The sequence below is a fragment of the Felis catus genome, chromosome B4 (genome assembly GCF_018350175.1).
Source record: "Felis catus isolate Fca126 chromosome B4, F.catus_Fca126_mat1.0, whole genome shotgun sequence".
Lineage (NCBI taxonomy): Eukaryota > Metazoa > Chordata > Mammalia > Carnivora > Felidae > Felis > Felis catus.
The window spans coordinates 73,091,574-73,103,822 of NC_058374.1; the positions used below are offsets into that span (position 1 = coordinate 73,091,574).

The 12,249-nt window shown below is 38.5% G+C and overlaps 1 protein-coding gene and 1 long non-coding RNA gene across 4 annotated transcripts in view; one reads left to right on the top strand and one right to left on the bottom strand.

Annotated features, from left to right (window-relative positions):
• The window catches only part of ARID2 (AT-rich interaction domain 2), a 166,719-nt gene that overhangs the window by 117,996 nt on the left and 36,474 nt on the right, over window positions 1-12,249 (top strand). For 2 of the 3 annotated variants that reach the window (XM_023256978.2, XM_045061671.1), the window contains 3 exons: window positions 374-570; window positions 841-3,704; window positions 6,426-6,539. In XM_023256978.2, the coding sequence (XP_023112746.1) occupies window positions 374-570; window positions 841-3,704; window positions 6,426-6,539 (3,175 nt within the window). The remainder of the gene's footprint in view (window positions 1-373; window positions 571-840; window positions 3,705-6,425; window positions 6,540-12,249) is intronic. The other variant, XM_023256979.2, reaches the window with a different exon arrangement.
• LOC123386582 lies at window positions 171-926 on the bottom strand. The gene is made up of 2 exons (XR_006600676.1): window positions 786-926; window positions 171-564 (listed from the first exon to the last, which is right to left on the bottom strand). It is a non-coding gene; the product is annotated as an uncharacterized LOC123386582 (long non-coding RNA).

The window sequence follows — 12,249 nt, forward strand, 5'->3', positions numbered from 1 at the left end:
CTTTGTAGTCTTGAATAATAGTCTATAGCTAATACTCTTGTCATCGGATATCAAAGCTTTTTGATATTTTGCAAAGTTCATAAAATAGACACTGATTGCCTCAATGCAGCTTTTTTGTTAATTATATATGCAATAGAATTACTTAAAACCCCCACAGTGTTAATAAATAATGATTTTAAAAATTGGAGAATTGATCTTTTATGTTTTTTCTTTGCTCCCTACCCTTACAGAATCTATAACTATATGAATCATACTGGTTCATAATGAGTAGCAGCAAATGTCCTGCTGCTGTTATGTAAACACTGTTAGAAGTCAGTGTTTTTTGCTCGTGTGCTAGTTAACAAAACTAAGTATGTATGTACTTTATTTACAGAACGGTCTTTCCAAATCATACAGTGAAGAGAGTGGAGGATTCCAGCAGCAACGGGCAGGCACATATTCATGTGGTCGGAGTAAAACGGAGGGCTATACCACTTCCCATTCAGATGTACTATCAGCAGCAACCAGTCTCTACTCCTGTTGTTCGTGTTGATTCTGTTCCTGATGTATCTCCAAGTCCTTCACCTGCAGGTATTAATTTTTGAGTTTTAAGTATTACTGACTTAATAAGTAAAAAAATGAAAAAGGATATTATATAAATTTAAAATGTATAATTTTTCCTTGTTTTTCCAGTAGCATTTTCTTGCTTATTCTATTACTTATTATCATATTCGTGTGATGCAAAGTAGTTAGATGTTAATTTCCTAAAACTATTTTTTTCTTGTATTAAGTAAAATAATGCCTACCTGCAGCTTTCAGTCATTTCATTACAAATTTTGGCTTTTCCCTCCTATTTTTCAGGAATCCCTCATGGACCACAAACTGTAGGAAACCATTTTCAGAGGACTTCTGTTACCAACCAATCTTCAAATTTGACTGCAACACAAATGTCTTTTCCAGTACAAGGTGTTCATACTGTGGCACAGACTGTTTCAAGAATTCCACCAAATCCTACAGTTCATACCCACCAGCAGCAAAATGCTCCAGTGACTGTCATTCAAAATAAAGCTCCAATTCCTTGTGAAGTTGTTAAGGCTACAGTAATTCAGAATTCTCTACCCCAGACAGCAGTTCCTGTTAGTATTGCTGTGGGAGGAGGAGCTGCTCAGAGTTCTGTGGTTCAGAATCATAGTACAGGACCACAACCCGTTACAGTTGTAAATTCCCAGACATTGCTTCATCATCCATCTGTAATTCCACAACAGTCTCCATTACACACAGTGGTACCAGGACAGATACCTTCCGGCACTCCTGTTACAGTAATTCAGCAAGCCGTCCCACAGAGTCATATATTTGGCAGAGTACAGAACATACCAGCATGTACTTCTACAGTTTCACAGGGTCAACAGTTAATCACCACATCACCCCAGCCTGTGCAAACTTCATCTCAACAAACATCAGCTGGTAGCCAGCCACAAGACACCGTTATCATAGCACCTTCACAGTACGTAACAACTTCTGCATCCAATATTGTCTCAGCAACGTCCGTACAGAATTTTCAGGTAGCTACAGGACAGATGGTTACCATTGCTGGTGTCCCAAGTCCACAACCCTCAAGAGTAGGGTTTCAGAACATTGCACCAAAACCTCTCCCTTCTCAGCAAGTTTCATCAACAGTGGTACAACAGCCCATTCAACAACCACAGCAGCCAACCCAACAAAGCGTAGTGATTGTAAGCCAGCCGGCTCAACAAGGTCAAACTTATGCACCAGCCATTCACCAAATTGTTCTTGCTAATCCAGCAGCTCTTCCAGCTGGTCAGACAGTTCAGCTAACTGGGCAACCAAACATAACTCCATCTTCCTCACCATCACCTGTCCCAGCTACTAATAACCAAGTCCCAACTGCCATGTCATCATCTTCCGCCCCTCAGTCACAAGGACCACCTCCTACCGTCAGTCAGATGCTGTCTGTGAAGAGGCAGCAGCAGCAGCAGCATTCACCAGCGCCCTCACCACAACAGGTACAAGTACAGGTTCAGCAGCCACAACAAGTACAGATGCAAGTTCAGCCACAGCAGACAAACGCAGGCGTTGGTCAGCCTGCTTCTGGTGAGTCAAGTCTGATAAAACAGTTGCTGCTTCCAAAGCGTGGTCCTTCAACACCAGGTGGTAAGCTAATTCTCCCAGCTCCACAGATTCCTCCCCCTAATAATGCTAGAGCTCCTAGCCCTCAGGTGGTATACCAGGTGGCCAATAACCAAGCAGCAGGTTTTGGAGTGCAGGGGCAAACTTCTGCTCAGCAGCTATTGGTTGGGCAGCAAAATGTTCAGTTGGTCCAAAGTGCAATGCCACCTGCAGGGGGAGTGCAAACTGTGCCCATCTCGAACTTACAAATATTGCCAGGCCCACTGATCTCAAATAGCCCAGCAACCATTTTCCAAGGGACTTCTGGCAACCAGGTAACCATAACAGTTGTGCCAAATACAAGTTTTGCAACTGCAACTGTGAGTCAGGGAAATGCAACTCAGCTCATTGCTCCAGCAGGAATTACTATGAGTGGGACGCAAGCAGGAGTTGGACTTCAGGTGCAAACGCTTCCAGCCACTCAGACATCTCCAGCTGGACAATCATCCTGTACTACTGCTACTCCCCCGTTCAAAGGTGATAAGATAATTTGCCAAAAGGAGGAGGAAGCAAAAGAAGCAACAGGTTTACATGTTCATGAACGTAAGATTGAAGTCATGGAGAACCCGTCCTGCCGACGAGGAACCACAAACACCAGCAATGGGGATACAAAGGAAAATGAAATGCAGGTGGGAAGTCTTTTAAATGGGAGAAAGTACAGTGACTCAAGTCTACCTCCTTCAAACTCAGGGAAAATTCAAAGTGAGGCTAATCAGTGCTCACTAATCAGTAATGGGCCATCGTTAGAATTAGGTGAGAATGGAACATCCGGAAAACAGAACTCAGAACAAATCGACATGCAGGATATCAAAAGTGATTTGAAAAAACCTCTGGTTAATGGAATCTGTGATTTTGATAAAGGAGATGGTTCTCATTTAAGCAAAAACATTCCAAATCACAAAACTTCCAATCATGTAGGAAATGGCGAGATATCTCCAATGGAACCACAAGGGACTTTAGATGCCACTCAGCAAGATACTGCCAAAGGTGATCAACTAGAAAGAATTTCTAATGGACCTATATTAACTTTGGGTGGTTCACCATCTGTGAGCAGTATACAGGAGGCTCCAAATGTGGCGACACAGCAGTTTAGTGGTACTGATTTGCCTAATGGACCTCTAGCTTCAAGTTTGAATTCAGATGTGCCTCAGCAACGCCCAAGTGTAGTTGTCTCACCACATTCTACAACCTCTGTTATACAGGGGCATCAAGTCGTAGCAGTTCCCCACTCAGGATCAAGAGTGTCCCATTCTCCTGCCCTGTCATCTGACGTTCGGTCTACAAATGGCACAGCAGAATGCAAAACTGTAAAGAGGCCAGCAGAGGATAATGATAGGGAAACAGTCACAGGAATTCCAAATAAAGTAGGAGTTAGAATTGTTACAATCAGTGACCCCAACAATGCTGGCTGCAGTGCAACAATGGTTGCCGTGCCAGCAGGAGCAGATCCAAGCACTGTAGCGAAAGTAGCAATAGAAAGTGCTGTTCAGCAAAAGCAACAGCATCCACCAACATACGTACAGAATGTGGTCCCACAGGTAAGTCGTTCTGCTATCATATTGCTCTTAGAAATTTCTGATTTGTAAATAGGATTTTAGGGAAAAATGCACTGTTGTTCCATGCCTCATCTTGAAAAGGTAATTGTGTCTGCTCACTGATGTACTCAGGTTCTCGTGCTCTTATTTTTTGGTGTTTTTTGGTATTATACAGTTTTCAATTGTTAACTTTAGCACGTGGTTTGAAGTCTTTTCAATTTTGTTATAGACCCAAATTAGTAATTTTATAGACCCAAGATAGAGGAGTACTTGCTAATCTGACATCTTTTAGAGAATTTTTTAAATGTTTATTTATTGAGCGTGCGCGAGAGAGAGCGTGTGTGTGAGAGAGCATGTGTGCATGTGCATGAGTGGGGGAAGGGCAGAGAGAGGGGGAGAGAGACTCCCAAGCAGGCTCCACGCTGCCAGTGCAGAGCCCAGTGTGGGTCTGGAACCCACGAATTGTGAGATCATGACCGGAGCCAAAATCAAGAGTCGGGTGCTTAACTGAATGAACCACCCAGGTGCTGTTTAGAGACTTTTTAAATCTAAGTTAGTCTCCTTTTGGTCTCCTTTGGAAGGGGATGCTAAAACCACTTTAAAAGGGAGTTGCTGTATTTGATTTTGATGTATGTTTTTATGGCTTGTTTCACAGTTCTTTTGTAAAAAAAAAAAAAAAAAAAAAAGATGAATCCCATAAGAACTTTATCAAAGTGTGTTCTTATTATATTTACATATTGACTTAGTTGCCTTTATTCTTTAAAAAGTGTTATAATTTCAGTTTCTTTCAGCTATTCTGATATTCTTGCTGCTGTGTTTCTTACTCCTTTGCCCTACTATCATATTTCTGCTATTCCCTCTTTAATATCTCCTATCTGATCTGTACACTTTAGTAAATACAAGTGTTTTCTAGCATCAGTGCTACTGAGTTGAGGGTCATTCTGCCTGTAAAGTTTTTAAGGACAGTCTTGCATGCTGCTTCCACTGAAACTAGGGGTTTACTTCACAGACAGTTGTCTGTCACCTATTTCCTGGATTGCTTTTTCTTCACTCTCTTTCCTAAGTACTCTGTAGCCAGACCCTTCTGTGACTCACCAGCTCTGCTAGCAGTCTTCTGACTCGGGTTTCGTCTCTGTGCTTTTGGTGTTTACAGCAGATCTATGGCCATTGTTGGCATTAGTACCAAATTTAGCAGTGGAGGGGTCAGCAGAATAAAAGACGAAAGAACAAAGAATCCCTTGGTTCAGAACACTTCATCCACTGATATGCATCTTTTTTCATGTGGGTGGATAAAACTGGACAGTGCTGTCTGGAGGTATAATGAGATTTGAATTCATATGTCAGTACTACCTTGCTTAGGTTTATCTTTATTGCAAGGTACCTAAATAGGTTGAGTATTCTTTAGTTGTGGTATATACATGGCAATAATTAATACTGAGTTTTGGTGAAAAATACGAAATCAGTTTTACTCAAACTGCCATGCTACTCTTTGAGTTTTTCATCCATGAAGCACATTAATTTTTTTTTTAATGGTGCAATGTCTGGCACATAGTATTCAGTAAGTTGGATCTTTATATTTTTCCTACATTTAATAATTAACCAGTTCACCTTGATTATGTTCCTAACTGTTTTTTCCTCTCAGATTCCCTTATAATCCTAAATAGTTATAATAGACTAAGCCAAGTGAGAGAAAAACTCCATTATTGTGGAACTATCAACCCTCATTTTTTGTGTCCTTAATCTTCCAGTGTGACTGTGTTCAATAATGATACTTAAGTAACAAAGAACAAACAACAATACTTTTTAAAACTAGGACCTGTGTTAGGAACTTTGTACTAAAGCATTTCCTCAGTTAATCCTTTATGTAAGTCTGTTGGGTAAAAATTGTTATTGATGTTTTAGAAATGAGGCTCTAAGATGCAAAGTAACTTGCCTTAGGTCACCATCTAATATGCGGTGGTCCAGGACTGAACACTTGGGTGTGTGTCTGAAATGAAGATTTATACTCTTAACCCATTTATGCACTATTTTAAAAAAGATTTCTTTGTAAAGTTCTAGAAAGTCCTTTGGTATATATTGATTATTTGAACTATTATGTTACCAAATGTGCATGCCATTAAATGATAATTTCAGGACATCTTCTTAACACATTGGATGTATATGCACCTAATCCAAGTCATAAAATTATTACATTTTATTCCTAATCTGAAGAATGTGTTCTTCTATATATTCTCCCAAAGAATGTAGTTTATTTCAAATAGCTACATTCTTTATTTTTAAAATTAGTGTTTGGCTGGCATGTAGCAATTTAAAGCTTTGCAAAGAAAAAGAGATAGCATGCATGGTGTCTATGAGTGAGAATTAACAACCAGGGTTCTCATGTGTAACACTTAGCATGGTGACTGCTATAGAATTAGACACTCAATAAAGGTATAGGTGTGTTTTACCTTCACATGAAGTACCTATAAAGCCTAAAAAAGATCAACTGTTCAAGATAGGATCACAAGTTTCCTTTGAAGGGTAGGCTGTTGGGCCTTCTTAAGAGCCTGCTAATAGAAAAAGCCATTTCCATTGTTGCCCAGATTCTTTAAATTTCTTTTATATAGACCTTGGTTTAATACCATTTTATTCACTGCTTGAATTGATACCTTAAAGGGATAGATGAAATAGAGAATTTTAAATGTGATTTTTTCAGCCAAACCTTGTTATTTCCACCATTTCAAGGGGTTTGGGGATGTAAAGGAGGCACCTGGACCCCAAGAAGGGACTTCCAGACTTGCAGAATGTGCAGGGCTGAAAAGACTGCAGGGAAATGTCCCTGCTGAGAATGGCCAACAGGTAATCCTTCCTAAAACCAATGTTATTTCATGTTCCTTTTCTCGATTTTGTTCCTTTTTAATCCCATTAATCAGCTGTATTAATTTCATTACAGAAAAAAAAATAGCAACAAAAAAAGAGGATGAAAATAAATGATATCACCATAGATTTTGTGTTTAAGTAGTATTTAGTTGTGTAGTTTATATAAATACAAAATAAAGCAGATTTCTTTATTTGTAGCTGCTTATTTTCAGTCTGTTATATTTTTAGGTTAGAGTATAACTACTTCCAAAGGCTCTGCCTCCTTCCACTGTTCATAAATTGGTACCTTATGGAGACAAAAAAAAAAAAATAGATTGGCATATAAAAAATAAAAAATGAGTAAAAAAATAAAATTAATTATAAATATTTACCTAAAGACTTACCTTTTTCAGGAACATGTAAAACACATGTTGAACATAACTCTAACTCTTAATCCCATGATCTGAAGACATGCTAATTCTTGTATATAAAAATAGCTTACTTAAGGATGTATTTACTTAAGGTATTTTATATATGCCTCTCCTCAGTTCCATGTTCTTCACATAGGAATCATTGCTGATATGGTGGGCATAAACTGAATCTTGATATCTTCCAGATCCCTTCCTTTCTTTGATAAAGAGCTTGAACTTACTTAACCCATCAGAAGGCAGATCTGTCACCTCAAGGGGGCAGCATTTAGTCATAGCCAAGATCATTTTAGCAAAAGCCACAGGAATTCTCATTTCAGTATTTTCTTAAGAGTGCTACTGCTTAGATTTTTGGCGGACTAGCACATTGTAAAAACTAAGAAAGGCATTACCACTAAACATAATTTTTTGTTTGCATTTCGATGTGTTTTTATAAGCCAGGCTTGATATGTATTGATTGTCTGTCTAGGTTTATGCTTAGAGTAAAAAAATGTGATAGTTTAAGAGCATAAGAGAATGTTACAGTAGAAAGATTATTAGATATTACTTTGTCCCAAACCCTCATTTTTAAGCGTTGAGGTTAACTTTCCCAAACTCAAAAAGATTTCTCTTCCAGAGATTTCTATTATTGCCTTCCATTCTGTTCTCAAAAGATCTGTACATTTAGACTAAGTATCATTTCTTTTATATCACAGTTAGAGTAAATCTAGTTCTTGTTCCCTAAAGCTGTTTCAGAGTATCTCTCTTTACTTGCCTATGTTTTAGAGGACACTCTTTCAGTTTGTTCCTTCAATTGGATCTTAGGTGTCCTTGTGTCTGGTTTATTCATCATCCTATTTACCTCAATCAATTCCATTTTATAAGTGGCTTTCAAAATCTGTAGCTACAATTGAACACAGTATTTCATTACTACTTAGTAAAGAATTTATTTTGAGACTAGATTATGAATTCGTATTTTTCTAACACATATTGAAATGTTTGAATTTTAGTCTTATTCTAAGGTTTAGTTAATTTTGCATTACAGAATAAATCACAGAATTGTTTTATATCCTTTTTGTAATTTTACTTTTCTGGTCACTCACTGCTGGAGTTGTGGCTTTTCCACTTTGATTTGAAAAAAAAAAAAAAAAACCCTGATATACAAAAATAGCTCCTCTTGAATAGACTGGATGGTATAGAATATTCCTCAAGAGTGATCATTCCCAAAATATGACTTTGAAACCTATTTTTGCATTTGCACTTGAGTTAGAGTTATGGCTTATGGTCTAGCAGTTCATGATAAATAGTAAGAAAAGGTAAACTACTGCATCCTAAAAGAAATCTATTTTGCACTCTCATGCAAAAGACCTAATTCTTAAAAGATAATTTAAATGGTACTTTAAAAATTTTGCAGCATAATACAACCTGTTTGAAAATTAGCTTTGTTGAAAGAAATGTATAATTTTTTTAATACAAGAGGAAACCTAAAAATATTACCTCTGTGGTCAAAGAAAACATGACTTTTAGAATTTCTCATTTGGTATATTCTGTAAGTATTTTAATTCTTTTTGTCTCACTGATGTATATTTTGATCTATTTAATTCTTCTTGTCATTTGTTTACTTTTTATTGTACACATTTTTCAAACATACACAAAAGCCAATAAATCATCATGTATCTATTACCTAGCTTAAAATATTATCATTTTGCCTTTTTAGTTTCATCTGTTCTTCACCACTATCATTTTTTTTATTGGAGTACTTAAAAAAAAAATTTTTTTTTTTCAACGTTTATTTTTGGGACAGAGAGAGAGACAGAGCATGAACGGGCGAGGGGCAGAGAGAGAGGGAGACACAGAATTGGAAACAGGCTCCAGGCTCTGAGCCATCAGCCCAGAGCCCGACGCGGGGCTCGAACTCCCGGACCGCGAGATCGTGACCTGGCTGAAGTCGGACGCTTAACCGACTGCGCCACCCAGGCGCCCCTTAAAAAATTTTTTTAACATTTATTCATTTTTGAGAGACAGAGATAGAGCATGAGCAGGAGAGGGGCAGACAGAGAGGGAAACAGAATCTGAAGCAGGCTCCAGGCTCTGAGCTGTCAGCACAGAGCCCGATGTGGGGCCTGAACCCACGAACCATGAGATCATGACCTTAACTGACTGAACCACCCAGGTGCCCCTGTTGGAGTACAAACAAATATCAAACATTATTTCTTTTTGCCAATAAATAATTCAGAGTCTATTTCTTTAATTGTTAAAGTACTTTTAACTATTTAGATATATATACAATACCAAATCACATCTAACAAAAATAGTAATGTTTTAATACTATCTGATACCCAGTTCATGGTCAGTGTTCTCTAGTTGTCTTTAAAAAATAATGTGTTGGGGTTTTTGTTTGTTTTTTAAACAACTTGTTCGAATCAGTGTCCACAAATTTTTCACACCTTGCATTTGGTTAATGTATCTTTATTCATTTTTAATTTAACAGCTTAGGTTAATTTGAGAGCATTCTTTTCATGTCCCTCATTAACATTTGGGATTAAAATACCCTGTGATTCCTTCTTAAATTTTCTATGTGACACCAAATAAGAGTTCCATAATAGAAAAAAATAGGGTAAAGATTTGTTAGCACTTATAAAAGTAAAAATAAGCTTAATCTACAAATATATGACAAGCTAGTCAATAAGATACCTAATTTAAATGGTGAAAGTATAGGGAACCAGAAGGTTAATCCTGAGGAAATTTGATGCCTCTGGCAAATTTACCCTTAAATTAAAATTCTGGGATATGTGTAACTTGTTACTCTTTAATATTTGTATTTGGCTGAAACTGGTCCTCTTGATTACTCCCCTTTATTAGAATTTCCTGTATTTTTAATGTAATATTTTTATTTCAGGGAATCAATTTGCATAATTCTTTTGATAAATAAACTAATTCTATTGTTCCATTCCTTTGTCTCTGACCCTCTTCCCCCACCCCCACCCCCATCTGCTTTCTCATCATCGGTTTTTATGGCTTAAAGAATTCATAGGTGAGGGGTGCCTGGGTGGCTCAAGTCGGTTAAGCGTCTGACTTTGCCTCAGGTAATGATTTCACGGTTCAGGTTGATGGGTTCAGGCCCCACGTCAGGCTCTGTGCTGACAGCTCAGAGCCTGGAGCCTGCTTCGGATTCTGTGCCTCCCTCTCAATGCCCCTCCCCCACTCACACTCTGTCTCTCTGTCTCTCTCTCTCTCAAAAATGAATGAACATTTAAAGAAATTAAAAAAAAAATTCACAGGTGAGGGCACCTTGGTGGCTCAGTTGGTTAAGCATCTACTCTTGATTTCAGTTCAGGTCATGATCTCACAAGTCATGGGATCCGGCTCAGCATTGGGCTCTGTGCCAAACATGGAACCTGCCTGGGATTCTCTATCTCCCTCTTTCTCTGCCCCTGCTTGTGCTTGTGCTCTCTCCCTCAAAATAAATAAATAAACGTTTTTTTTAAAGTGATTTAAAAAAATAGAATTCACAGGTGAATGATTGTCGGATCCATGTTTCCAGCATTAACTTTTGTAGTTGTTCCCAAAGCAAACTCATCATCTTTCCTCCAAAATACGACTTCCCTCTTGGATTTCTCTATTTGGACTTCTAGTATAATAATAATAGTAACTGTTGCCGTTTATTGAGACTCTAGAGTTAGGCACTTCATCTGTCATTTCTCTAGTCTTCCCACCATTCCTAAAGTTGGATTTCATTACTTAACAGTTCAGATCAGAGAGGTTAAATAGGTTGCCCAGGGTCACATAACTAGTTCAAAAGGCAAATTTAAAGTTTGAGTACGGATCTGTCAGACTAGAAAGTTCACATCCTATCCATGACACCTGTTTTTCATGCATGTATATGCATGTATATTTTCTCCCTAATTGTATTATAAAATCTTAATGGTGGGACCCAACTATAGAAACAACTTTAATTATATCCCAAAGGTAGGTTTTTTTTCCCTTAGAGCTTGGAACTCCAAAGTTCCTAACTTCACATTTCTTTCTTTTTTTAAAATTGTTTTTAAGTTTATTTATTTTGAGAGAGAGCACAAGTGGGGAAAAGGGCAGAGAGAGAGAATCCTAAGCAGGCTTTGCAGCATGGAGCCTGACACAAGGCTCAGTCCCACAAACCATGAGGCCAAGACCTGAGCTGAAATCAAGAGTCAGACACTTAACCGACTCAGCCTCCCGGGTGCCCCAAGATTTTATTTTTGTCAAGTAATCTCTACATCCAACATGAGACTTGAACTCACAACCCTGAGCTCAAGAGTCACTTGCTCAACCAACTGAGCCAGCTAGGTGCCCCAGGACCTTTTTTAAGTTTATTTTTGAAAGAGAAAGAGCTAGTGGGAGAGAGGCAGAAAGAGAGAGAGAGAGTGCGTGCGTGTGCACCTGTGCTCCTATGCACCAAAGCGGGGGAGGGGCAGAGAGAGAGAATCCCAAGAGCCCCTATGCTGTCAGTGCAGAGACCAGCCCCAGCTCAAACCAGTGAACCGTGAGATCATGACCTGAGCTGACTGAAGAGTTGAACACTTAACCAATTGAGCCACCCAGGCACCCCATGATGTCACATTTCTTTCTTTCTTTTTTTTTTTTTTTAAAGTATTTATTTTGAGAGAGAGGGAAAGAGAGCACGAGCAGGGGAGCAGCAGAGAGAGGGGGAAGGAGAGAATCCCAAGCAGGCTACATGTTGTCAGTGCAGAGCCAGACATGGATCTTAAACCCACAAATTGTGAGATCATGACCTAAGCCAAAATCAAGACTCAGATGTTGGGTCACATGGGTGACTCAGTTGGTTAAGTTTCGGACTCGGTTTCAGCTCAGGTCATGATCTCACCATTCATGAGTTCGAGCCCCACAATGGGCTCTGTGCTGATGGCTCACAGTCTGCTTGGGATCGTCTCTCTCTCCCTCTCTCTCTGCCCCTCCCTTGCTTGCACTCTATTTCTCTCTCTCTCTCTCAACATAAATAAAATAAACATTTAAAAAAAAAAAAAAAAGGAGTCGGATGCTTAACCAACTGAGCCACGCAGGTGCCCTGACTTCACATTTCTAAGAGACATGGTTTTTTTTTTTCAGCATTTCAGTCTCCCTTTTTTTTTTATGCTGTAGCTTTTTATGTGTTTCATCTTTTTTTCTAATTATTATGAATCTTAATCTGACGTTTTCAGCTATTTTTAACTTCGTTTTGCCCAAGTATTTCTAATATCACCATATAAGTGAATAGTGTACTTAATATCTTCCCTAAGTTTAAATTTATTGCCTTCAAACAATGCTTT